The sequence below is a fragment of the Astyanax mexicanus genome, chromosome 10 (genome assembly GCF_023375975.1).
Source record: "Astyanax mexicanus isolate ESR-SI-001 chromosome 10, AstMex3_surface, whole genome shotgun sequence".
In the NCBI taxonomy this organism is placed as follows: domain Eukaryota; kingdom Metazoa; phylum Chordata; class Actinopteri; order Characiformes; family Acestrorhamphidae; genus Astyanax; species Astyanax mexicanus.
Window position 1 is genome coordinate 36,412,359 of NC_064417.1, and position 13,163 is coordinate 36,425,521.

At 37.4% G+C, this 13,163-nt stretch overlaps 1 protein-coding gene across 1 annotated transcript in view; it reads right to left on the minus strand.

Moving 5' to 3' along the window:
* The window catches only part of celsr1b (cadherin EGF LAG seven-pass G-type receptor 1b), a 71,105-nt gene that overhangs the window by 14,501 nt on the left and 43,441 nt on the right, over positions 1-13,163 (minus strand). Inside the window, exons 9-19 of the mRNA XM_007238071.4 lie at positions 11,168-11,334; positions 9,924-10,109; positions 9,655-9,768; positions 8,724-8,898; positions 8,072-8,213; positions 6,221-6,341; positions 4,935-5,118; positions 3,946-4,047; positions 3,079-3,173; positions 1,443-1,652; positions 96-279 (exon numbers count right to left, since the gene is read on the minus strand). Coding sequence (XP_007238133.3) covers positions 96-279; positions 1,443-1,652; positions 3,079-3,173; positions 3,946-4,047; positions 4,935-5,118; positions 6,221-6,341; positions 8,072-8,213; positions 8,724-8,898; positions 9,655-9,768; positions 9,924-10,109; positions 11,168-11,334 — 1,680 coding nt within the window. The remainder of the gene's footprint in view (positions 1-95; positions 280-1,442; positions 1,653-3,078; positions 3,174-3,945; positions 4,048-4,934; positions 5,119-6,220; positions 6,342-8,071; positions 8,214-8,723; positions 8,899-9,654; positions 9,769-9,923; positions 10,110-11,167; positions 11,335-13,163) is intronic.

A 13,163-nucleotide genomic window follows, 5' to 3' on the forward strand; every position in this document is an offset into this window, starting at 1 on the left:
TAGTTTATAATGGCATATTTCTTTACAGTGCTGAATCTCAACCCCCAGTAGGTTTTTTTGCAAGTTGTTAAAAGACAAAAGTTTGCAGCACTCACTCATGTTGTCAGTGACGATGGTGAAAGGTTTCAGGTAGGTCTTCCTCATGTTCTGCACCAAGGTGGTGCCATACTCTTCAAACTGACGCAGCAGAAAGCCAACACCCCCATCAGACTGCTGAATCTGCTCCCAGTGACCCTTATTCTCAGGGTCCAGGATGGAACTGCTCGCTTTTACGATGTTCTAGAGTGATAAAAATACACAGAGTTACACTAAAGAGTTACTTAAACCTGTTTCAATGCCCTATTTCTTAGTTTTAACACAGGCATGATTATAAGAAATTCGTTTAATACATACCAAAAAATTACATTTTGCAAAAATTTGCTAAAATAGACTGAAATAAATAGATAATTGTTTAGTTGAATGCACAAATAAGTAATTACTTACAGTATGAAAACCATCAATATTCTTACTTTTACACGTAATTTGGTCCAAAAATGTGCAAACACCTTATATTGTTCCTCATTAAACATTATTTCATTTGTGTCAGTGCCTCACAAAGCAATTAGTACATTTTATAGAATTTCAAGGTTAAGGCTCATTGTTATTAAACCTGATCTTACTCTGACCCAAATAGTGCACATTTGTTGTCCTGTTCACAAGAAAATATTTGTCTGAGATTTTTAGATTTTGGACTTCTACATATGAATAAATGAAAATACTGTTGTTTTACAAAGAATCTGTAATTTTGTTGTGTGTAAAGTACACTACTTAAGAAAAAGTGTGTAATTTAGAATAAAACCTATTTTTTTTTCTTTCTTCACAGTTTCTGATGTTTTGAGTTACTTGAGATATTTCCCTGCATTAGGTACTCACTTTATACATGGCTAGCATGCTTTTGAAAGTGTTTTGTATCCATGTGGACTAAAATATGTTCAAAAACAGAGGGTAATTATTTTTAAAATATGCATATGCAGAATGGAGCCTTTCACTGGAACAGAATTATCACTGGAATTCCACTGTTTTCATTTATTTGATTTCCTTATGCACAACTATGCATAAAGTCAACAGAACATGTTTGGGGAAAAGTTCACAAGATATGTAGCTGTAACAGACAATAATTACATTAATTCAAAATCTCTGTTACTGAAGGCTTAGCAGAGCAAGCCCTATTTACACCTGTTTATATTAAGTGGACAAGATTTACATCCTAGATACCAACTATAAGAACTCGATATTATTCACTGAAGTCCATACATACAGTAAAATCATCAGTGTACTAGATAGTAGAAATAACAGAATAGCAATGATCTAATAATAATAGTACTAGATAAAATACATAATAGTAATGATTGTAATAATAGTAAATAAACAGCTGTGTATTTCAGGGTTAATCAGACGTGTACCATGTTGAAAGAGGAGTCGTGTGTAGCGGACAGGTTGAAGCCCTGCTGCAGACTCTCTCGCTGCAGGATGCTGCTCATCAGCTGATAGGCTGTCCTCACATCACTCCCGTACAGATGCTGCGTGTGTTTGGTGGCAGACTGCAGTGTAGCAGCCAGACTTTTAGACCGTTCCCCATCCAGCCTGGAAGAGTTACCATTCAGCTCCTCCACCTGAGCCAACAGACACGGAAACATCAATACATGTTTACTGAGCTTCTGACTGACTACAGCAGTGAGGTGCACTGCTTTTTATAGTTCCTAAATTATTTATCATTATTTAGTCACTTTATCATTAGTAGCTATGGAACAATTGCTTGCCATGAATATATGAATGATTCTTATTTGATGAGAAAAATATGGGACATATTTAATTTTTTAAAGATGTAGTATAGGTATTAAATATATACTTATATTTCACCACTAAAAAGAGTATGCACCAAATATGTAATCGTTATGATTTTTAGTTTTTAATCTTTATGTTTTTAAACATCAGTTCATCACTACTTTTGCCTTTTCCACTAGCAAGAAAAAGTAAAATGTATTAACTAAAAATCACAATGCATGTTTTTACAATAACATAAAAAGACATACAGAATTGTGCAAATGTTTTAGGCACCTGTGGGAATTTCAGTAAAGAATAAGTGTTTTATCTGTGAAGTAAGTGTTTATTAGCTCAGTAAAACACCAGCATTACATGTGCTAGTATTTCCCCACGCCCTTGACTGAAAGAGAAGGGATAGAGAAGGGGGGTGATGATTGGGCAGGAGCTCAGATGATTGGGCAGGAGTTCTGGGCAACTTTGCTGGAAAAGCGTGAAGCTGAAGCCCCCCCACACAAAGAGAAACAGGAAGAGAAAAGGAGAAAATAAATGAAGGAGGAAGATGGTGATGAGGTGGGTGCGAGGTTGTTCGACACACAGGTAGAGAGGAAGTGATGGTTTTTATAGGTTGGAGAGTGGAAGGAGTGAGGGCGTGGATCAAACTCCCAAATTTACATTACAAAACTCCACATAAATACAAACAGCAATTTTACAAAAAAGCTTTTACAGCCCTGTTTTACTTAAAACATCTCCTAATCTCTCCTCATCTGAGTTTAATAAAGGTATTTTTAGTTTTCATCATATTAATCAACACCTGGTTTGGTAAATTGGTAAATGTGGTAAATCAGGTGAGCTGCTGATCGAACTGAACATAATATACACATGCTGGCTGAGGAGCATCCAGGAGAAATCTGGAGAAACTACACTTTGCTCTTCAGCTTGGCTCACAGGATATAACAGTTTATTTGCATCTGTTCAAATCATATGTGTGCTGCTTTTTTCAGGTACAAACACTCATATTGCTGAGATAAATAGATTAGTGTAATTTGCTTTGGTGCCTAAACCGTTTGCACAGTACTGTAGGATGTATTATTTATGTACTTTTATATAATTACAACTTTATATATATTATTTTTTGCATGCTCATTGCCATTACACATTCTCAATAGAGAGGTCTCTAAACTCTCATGCCCTTCAGACTTATGGACTGTTGTGAGTTATGAGATTATTCTTGAAAACACTTTGTGCTATAAGAATACAGTATTATAATACACTCACCTCTTTCCTGAGCTTGGCAAAGCTGTGGGAGGTGCAGTTGAAGAGCTCTGGAGGAAGCCAGCCGTGCTCATCACTGCAGTGGCGCACAGCTGTGCCTACAGAGAGGAAGACCACACAGAGGAAGAGTGTGTGAACAGGATGGATAAAAGGATGTCCATCCTTATGACCAAAAAATTGCTTTGATCTGTGAATGAAACTGTGTGCTGTTAAAAAAAAAACGGCTCATTTGACGCACATTGCTAAATTTGCTGCTTGTTTTATTTTTTAATCAAAGATTCATCTGATTTATTTACTTAGTCAACCCCTTAACATGACTTGTTCCGTATACAGGCTTCAGGTGTAGGTGACACAAAACCCTTTTTTCTACAGTAAAATAACTTATTTACATTCTGATAATTTGAGTGCTTTGAAATCTCCTACAGGACACTTGGAGAAGCTGTCTGTTTTCTCTCTACTCTACTTAATAATTTTAGATCAGTAACAGAAATTAACCCAAATTCTGTAGGTTTAAAAATAGACGTAAAATCTAGACAAACATAACGAAACTGAAGGTTTGGAGGACATGATCTGTTTGATTTGTATTTTTAGAAAAATATTGATTTATTTCAATTTTATGATTTTATTCATTATAATTTGACAATAGCAGATTTACTAAAATATTTATTTAATATTTTCTATTACAATTACAGTTATGCTTTTCAGTAATGCTTCTTATCAAACATAAAAGCCTTTTTTTGTAATGCTTGAGTAGAAATCCTCAAGATTTAGTGGTGTAATATCAGGCAGACAATTAACAAAAATCTTGGCCTGTTAGTGGGTTAAACAGCTTGTTAGCACACAAAGTACACCTTTAAGGTTGTAACTCACCACTGGATCCTTTGGGACAGTTCATCGCTGCAGGGCCACCAAACATAGTCTTAGGCCACCAGATGCCTACATCAAAGGCCTTGGGGCAGCCATCATAAACCACTAGGAGAGTGTAATAAATGAGAGTGAGAGTTAGGGCAATAGAGAGAGAGAGAGAGAAAGAGAGAGAGAGGCTTACAATAAGGAACAAATATCATTTAGTATCACTAACAAGGTTTCTGAGTCATGGGCCCTTACTGACCTGACCTTATTAAAAAGCGACAAAACCCCCAGTTATGCACATAGTAATCCCCCCACACTATTTCCCAACTGGATAATATTACTGACATGAAAGCCTTTCACATAATTGGTATAAGCATTCATAGTGAAAGCATTATGCTATTAGTGTCACGCTGTGTGTGTGGGGGTTAAGTCACAATCCAAAGCAGGTTTTTGGGTAACAGAACATTTTTACTTCAAGTCTTCTTGTCCATTACATGCGTAAGCCTGGGCAATATTGAAAAGATTAATCTCAATATTTCTTAAATTCATGAGCCATTCTTGATAATGATTTTGATTTTGTTTAGATCTTACACAAAAACATTTACATTTACATTTATATTATTTTTTTATTTAACAAACATGATTTAGAGCTATTAAATATGCAAAGTATTGTTTTATATACATGTTTTTTAAGAAAACATTAAAATGTTTTTTAAGTCAAAACTGTTCAAGCTCTATAAAACTCATATATAATGTAATTCTGTTTAATTTAGCTACTTTTAAAGAATTCTAGCAATATGTCTAAATCTGACTAATACACTGACACTTCTGTTATCCTGCTTGTTCAGATGTACAGAGTGTCTCAAAAATAAGTAAAAAATAAAACAAAGGCTGATGATGAAGTTGTGAGTGTTTCCATGTATATTTCACACCCTGAAACATGAACTTTCTTAAGATCTATCCTGGTCATTCGGCTGCAGAGTTTTTGTAATTGACTGGTTACGTACCCACACAGCCGCTGGCAGTCACCTCAGCAAAAGGATTATCACAGCGGTTACACTGCCGTCCCACCACTCCCATCTTACAGGGGCACTGGCCGGTCAGTAGGTCACAGGTTCGATTCTGGGAGCCGAGGTGGAAACACTCACAGGGATAGCAGGTGTCACTGCCAGGCGGGCGGTAGAAATTATCCTGAAAAGAGAAAAAATAAGATAAATAAAACATGTACATAAGACAACTAAAATTACATGATATAAATGTCTACATTCTTTACATTACAAAATTTTTCTTATGTCTTGCCCTCGGAAAAATCTAGCTCAGAGATTGACCAGGATATACAATAATTATGTGGATGTAATTTACAGCTCTGGAAAAAAATAAGAGATCACATACAAATTATGAGTTTCTTTGATTTTACCAAATTGAAAACCATTGGAATATAATCAAGAGGAAGATGGATGATCACAAGCCATCAGTGAACTGATCACAAGCTGAACTGTTTGAATTTTTGCACCAGGAGTGGCATAACATTATCCAAAAGCAGCGTGTAAGACTGGTGGAGGAGAACATGCCAAAATGCATGAAAACTGTGAGTATTGATTTCTAAACTCTTCAAACTTTATAAATATACTTGTTTTCTTTGCATTATTTGAGGTCTGAAAGTTCTGCATCTTTTTTGTTATTTCAGCCATTTCTCATTTTCTGCAAATAAATGCTCTAAATTACAATATTTTTATTTGGAATTTTGGAGAAATGTTGTCCGTAGTTTATGGAGTAAAACAACAATGTTCAGTTTACTCAAACATAAACCTATAAACAGCAAAATCATAGAAACTGATTCAGAATCCTATTTTTTTTCTAGAGCTGTATATTATAAGTGTGTGAAAATCTTTTTTGTTAATCCATTAATTCTGTACCATAAGCCTGAATTAAACTTTTTGAATGGAAAACTTTCCGAAAAAAATAGCAAACCTTTCAGGTTATGTTACAGGGAAACCTCTTAGTGGTGGCCTGTTTAAAATGTTATCACTAGCTTGGTCATGTTTTTTAGCCTAAAGCTGTTTGTTAACCAATTTTTGTATAACGCATTCTGGATATTGTAATCATTGAACACTCATAATTCAAAATATTAAAAAATCATATGGTATTGTGAACATTGTTAAACCAATGATAGTGCTTATCTTAACTGTTCTCTCTTGGAATGTATATACAGTATATATCTAAACATATATCACAGGTACCACAAAAAGAAGAACACATTTAATGTTTCAGATGCACCCTCTGCAGCTCATACCTTGCAGCTGCACACGCCAGTAGTCTTATTACAGTCCCTTTTGAAGCCTTTGTTGACATCACAGTTGCATGGGCCGCAGTTTGGGTAGCCCCACCATCCTCGAGCACACGGCTGGTCTCCTCTGTGTGTAATAAAGAGAGGTATAAAGACATATGAACTAAAAACAAAGCAAAAACATCAAACGGCTGAAAAAAGTGAACATCATGAATTGAGAGATTTCAGTCTGAAGAAGTTTCTTTTCCTTCGCCAAAGGGAAAAGCATGAACGCGCTTAGTGCTCCTTATTCATGCTGAAGCCCCAAAGCCACCAGACCAAACAGAACACTTAGCTCATCTGAAACAAGCCGTTTACTTTGAAAGAGACATCAAACACCTACAGTAATCAAAGCAGTCCCAACTGTCTGAAGTATCTGTGAGCAGAGGTGTGGTCTACAGTGTATCAGTAAAAATGCAGCCCATATACTGTATTTAGGTGTTAATACCAGAGTTGAGTAATCATGCTCTACATTTACTTTAAAAATTAGAACAAATTGTACTTTCAAGATTTGTTTTAGAAGACAGTACTTTGCACTTTTACTCAAGTTCACTGTCAAAAATGTATATTTATTGCTGTTTCTCCCAATATATTTGTAAGCAATTTTAATTCAATGCACAATTTGTGTTGCTTAATACACATGCATCTTCACTAGCTTTTTTCACCAATCAAAAAGACCCTGCACGATTCTTACTTGGCCTTATTTGACCAATCAAATGCAGCAACAGTTTACTGTAAACATTCAGCACAAAGACATTAACAGTGATGGGTTTGGCAGGAAACTATATACTGTTGAAACTGTGTTATGGGGATTAGGTTTTGGATTTGGTACTCATATGTGATATTGCTGGATTATTAAATTATACTGAATTTGCTAATTCAACAATGTTTTTACTGTGAATACTTTCTTTTTTATTATACTGTGAAACTGCCACCAATAAATACATAATTCCTGGTATTGTGATTTCACTCTTATCATGGGCAACATATCATGATAATGTATAGTGAGATGCCCAGTGGACAATATAGAGTGACACGTCAAATGTCAAGGGAGAGCAGAATTGAACTGATCATTAAGTGTTACCTTAGAGGACAAACTGGAAGTCCCACACCTGTGTAACCTGTGTGAGGTGTTATTTTGTGGTAAGGCATTGTAAATTTTCGGTAGTTTGAGTCTTATAGTGAGGTCAGATAGTGTATGGATAGTGGATAGTACAGTGGGAGTTTGGTGTTTCATTACGGGGTATAGCAATTATTTCACGAATCAAAGCCATGTCATGCAGAGCAAGCAATTACTAGGACACAGAAATTGTATTTTAAAGTTTTACTTCAATACCCAGACAATCACGTGAATCAGGTATGTTGGAGCAGGATCTGGATTGAAAACCACTATGTTATTGTTTTTAGAGTACTGAATACCCAGTGACACAATGTATAATGACATTATTTTATAAAATCTCTCAGTCAGGGTCATTCCTTTGGTCAGTGAGGACAGTGAGCTTGAGGAAGAGTGGAACCCATAATCAAGTTTTCATAAATTGCTTTCTTCTGGTTCTGTGATGTGTATACACACAAAACCAGGAAATTGTACTTCCCTTGTGGCATGAAGTTGAACTGAGGCAGCTGTGCACTGAGGCAGGGGTGTCGGGGGTAGGGGAAAGAAATTTGATGATTGATGCATCATCAAGGACACCGAGGCTCTCAATAAATGCAGTGAGATATTTATTTTTACAAAACAATAAATAAATGCCATTAAGGGATTGCTGGGCCACTTCATTCATGTAACCATTGGAGAAGGCCACGGTAAATGGACTGTACCTGTGCTCGCAGTATTGCCCATAGTAGTTGCGTCCACACTCGCAGGTGTAGCCGTGTTTGCTGGCCGGTTTGCGTTTGCAGCTGGAGATGTGTTCACACGGGTTCAGCAGACACGCATCCACACAGTCTCGCCCAAAGTAACCTGAAACACAGCAGTGCAAATTAAAAGCATTTACAGCATTTTATGCATCATTACACACACCCACACATCCACACACACCCACACACAAACTTTTTATTTGGGGGGCAATTTGATATATTAACAGGATGCTACGATTTATTTAATTTACCGTTTTCTTTCATTTTTGCAGGTTATAATGGGAGGTCTGTGCCTGACTATACAAAAGCTACACAAATGCAGAGGAAAGGAGACTCTCACTTAGTATGTGAACAGAAAAACTATTGACAAAAAACACATAAGAAATAAATAATGGGCAGTTGATTCAGCTGAAGCACCTGTTCACTGGCTTGTTAAATGTAGTAGTAAAAAACTAGCAGTAAAACATTTTATTGAATACTGTCCAGAATTAAAGTCTGTGGTAAATCACCAAATGCTACAGATGTGGCAGCCAGAGATTAGGTTGATCAGGTTAATTGCTGATGTATTCTTTTGATGTACAATAATGAGACGAGGATTTTAGGTGATTCTTACCTGGCTCACAAATGCAGGAGTGTGAGGCCCAGTTGTCGGTGCAGCGGCTGTGTACAGGACACATGTTAGACACACACGCATTGGCCATGTCACAGCCATCCCTCACGTGCACTCTCTGAGCCTGACGAACGTTAATGTTCACCGTGTTGGTGGAGGTTTCTCCCATCCGTACACCCTACACAAAGAAAGTGCAGAAAATGTGTGAGTGGAAAATGCAGTGGGTGGTAATCTAATGATTTTGACTGGCTGTGTCTGGCTGGAATTGTTTAAAAAATCTGAAATTGGTAAGAAATCACATACACATTCAATAGGGTGTAAAGTTGGCACAACATGCATATCCCACAGCTCAGTGCAGTGTTCTTTAGCTTCCATGGGAAATGGCAAATGTCATGAGACATGATACTTGTTTCTGTCCCATGACATGTTGCAGGTCAGTGTATAGTTGGCATAAACTCTATAATGAGTATCCTTACTGAGTCTCCTTACGTACAATCATATTAGCTAACCTCTGAACATTTTTGAGCTTTAGTGTAAGACTCTTTAACACTATGTAATATATATATGTACTGTAATAGTACTGTGAATATATTTTCTGATAATATCAATTGAAGGAGTGGCATAAGTTTACCCAAAAGCAGTGTGAAAGACTAGTGGAGAGCATGCGAAGATGCATGAAAGGTGCCATTAAAAATCAGGGTTATTCCACCAAATATTGATTTTCGAACTCTTAAAACATTAGTATTGTTGCTTCTAAATTAATATGAACTTGTTTTCTTTGAATTATTTGATATCTGACATTGCATATTTTTCATAATTTCGACCATTTATTTTTATTTTATACAATAAAACAACAATGTTCATTTCATATACCTGTTTATGGTGTTTATTATATCGCAATACACATTTTTTTATGTGTGCGCAAGACATTTACCTGCATGCAGCCGTTGAAGCCGTTAAGCACAGAGCCGTCTTTCTTCATCAGTCCACCCATCCACAGCCCCCTCACCTTCAGACCTGGCAGCTCGTTCCCAATCTCCACTGTTTTCTACACACAGCACACCACCAACAATTCTGAAATATCTCTAATACACACATCCTTAAATAAAGACCTCTGGTATAGATGAATAGGACCTTAATTAATATAGATAAATAGGGTCTGCAGGAGGACCTACTGGTCCATGCCTTGTGGTGAATACACACCTGGAACATGCCATAGTCCAGAGACACCAGGGCCATGTACTTTATGTCTTTCCCATCTTTCCCACTCTTCAGCTCCACCAGGACGTGATGCCATGCGCCATCGTTGACACGCACTTGGGGAAACTCCAGCAGAGCCATCCGCCGAGTGCCCAGAAACACCTGGAAACGCAGGTGTCTGTTACTGATCTAAAAGAAAGAGAAAAAGAGAAAAAAGGTCAGATTAAAGAAACCTATTGGCAGAAACTCTTTAGAATTCCTTAAACTCTAGGAATCTATTAGTAATTCAGCCTTTCTGCTTTTCCAGTAGAAACTGAACAATTCAAAAGAGGTATGGCCTTTTGAATCGTCAGGTTTCTACACTCACTGTCCATCTTTCTTATCTCCACTGACCCTACAGGAGCACTTTGTAGTTTTAATACAGAAAATTACAGACAGTAGATTTATTTTTTGATTTTCTGTATACTTTGTTAGTCTCTGTTCAATCCATCAGTTGTCAGGACTACCATGAGGCAAGTACTATTTAGATTATTTGTTTTCCATCCAGCTGCCGGCGCTCAGAGGGAGCAATATTGGCCCTGCTCCCTCCGGGTGAGTAGATGGCGCTCTCTCCCCACGTCACTCCTTGGGTGATGTCTGTAGCACAGGGCATCTGTGAGCTGATGTACCAGAACTGCGCTTTCCTCCAAGCGCGCTGTCTGCTCGGCAATGCTGCATCAGCAGCAGCTCAAAAAGGAGCGGTGGCTGACTTCACATGTATCAGAGGAGGCATGTGCTAGTCTTCACCCTTCTGGTGTGTTGGGGCATCACTAGTGATAGGGGTAGTCCTAATAAGTGGGTTAAGTAATTGGCCGTGTAAATTGGGGAGAAAATGGGAAAAATTTGACATAAAACTATAAAACTATAAACTATAAAATGTATTCGTTTAAACATTTGGATCATTCTCAGCATTGCAATACCACAGATTTGATGGTGGTGTTTTAGTGTGTGTTGTGCTGGTATGAGTGGATCAGAAACAGAAGTGCTGCTGGAGTTTTTAAACACCTCAGTGTCCCTGCTGGACCGAGAATAGTCCACCAACCAAAAATATTCAGCCAACAGCATCCTGTGAGCAAAGATCTTCTGAACTTCTAAAGCCAGTGGCATCTCCTCTCTCCCTAATTTCTGGACAGTTCTTGTATTCTGTAGTCAGTGGATTGTTCAGCAGTAGAGAGTTATTGGATTGCTTTGTTAGAGATTGATCTTACCAGCAGGTTGAATCTGGACAGCTCTCCAGCACTGGCCTGAAGCAGAGTGCCAGCATTCTTACGGGTGCGAAACATCAGGCCTATGTACCACGGGATTGCTATTGTGATGTCCGGTTCACTCCATGAAACCATGCCATTGCCATCAAAGTGCAGGGGTGAGGTCATTGCTGTAGAAATAAGATAATTTTAACATCAGATCAAAAAGAAGGTCTCCAGGCCCGAACACGCCAACATACTGCTTCTATTATCTGTGGTAAATTATCCATGCATGCGCCTGAAAAGAAGGATTTTCTTAATGTTGCAACATGTTTTCTGAACTGAAACAGAAATAATCCCAATTGAGAGTTGTCAATTGTCTTCTAGTCAACCAGCACCTTGCTTTCCAATGAGGATCGACCAGCATTCTTACTCTCTGACTGCTTCAGGCGAAATAGTTCACCTTAGCATGTCCGGGCTTCTCAGATAGAATGGAGCAACATGAGTGTGTCTTGAGCTTACAAACTTTGGCTCAGAAGATGTGGCACTGAGATTCAGATACTTATTGTACATTAAAGACTAGAGATATGGAGCTCTCCAGTTCAGTGACAGCAGACTGTAACAAAAAAAAGTGTTGAACAAACCAGAATATGTATTTCAGATTCTTTAAAATAGCACTTTTTGTTTAGATGACAGCTTTGCACATCTTGTATTGTATTTTCTTAGTCACCTAGAATAGCTTTCAGTTAACAGCTGTGCTGAACTTTTTAAGAGTTCATTATTAATGTGTTTGAGAGCATCAGTTGTAAAGTTGGGAAGAGGTAGAGTTGGTCTACAGTAAATAGCTGTGTTTGAATAATGTTCTAATCCATATTATGGCAAGAACTACTCAACTAAATAAAGAAAACAATACTCGCTGGCTAAAGGTTGCTGGCTTTCATCAGAACCAGGCTTTCAAGAGTTACCTCTGTTGCACAGGATAAGTTCATCAGATCGCAATTTAACAGCACCACAGATGAGAACACCTAAATGCATCACAGAGTATTTTAGTTAAGTTACTACATTATTCATTATGTGTTTTTACATTAGTATCAATGGCAGTATAATTTATGGAAGAGAATGCCAATTTCTAGTTCTTCCAATTCTTCTAATTTCCTCTCAGTATTTGTTGGATATATTGGTATCATAGCTCCAGCTTTAAACTAAAATCTGAACTTTAAAGATGTTTTGGCAAATGAATGATGTGAAACATTTTGTACAATGAATTTTCTCTTAAAAAGAGTCCCGTCAATTAAGGAACTACAAGGGATCTGCTATAGCCTCTCACTAAACAGCTATGGGAAATATGGTTAACACAGCTGTATTAACTGTATTTATACAATTTGTGATAATAAACATATTTGAATGTTTATTTTAATGTGTGTAAAGTTTTATTCCTGTAATGCTGTTAATGTTAATGCTCCCATAACTCACGCACCAAAATGTCTTCTAACTTCATATTTTACCCAATAACACACGCATATCCTCAGTAAAACACAGCAGAACAAAAGTCAGGAAAGTTGACACACAGTGAAACGCTATGATTTTAATGATCTACTCCATTTTAATCTGACAGATTTACACCTTAATAGCAGCGCAGCTGCTGCATGTGAGTGCTGTTTCAGTGATCCCTGTTTTTGAATGGAGAGTAACCTCTAGCCCCGGTCAAGTACCACGAGCAAACACATCACACCGAGCAGTGGACTTCAGAGAATTAGGTCAAACTAAGCCCCCCCGAAAATGTTAAGCCATTTTGATCCAATTTCCTCCTCTTGGCTGAATTGTACATTTTATCACTTTTAGCATGTGCCACACTTCCCACGCCTACTCTTATGATATGATGCAAATATGATGCAAACTGGCTTCAATCAGGTTCTTTGAAAGATGACAAATTATTGATTTATCCTATCACTAAAACTTTCCTAAAACTCTAAACCAAAGGTAATAATAAGTTAATAACATGAAGCTCAGGGATCCTTTT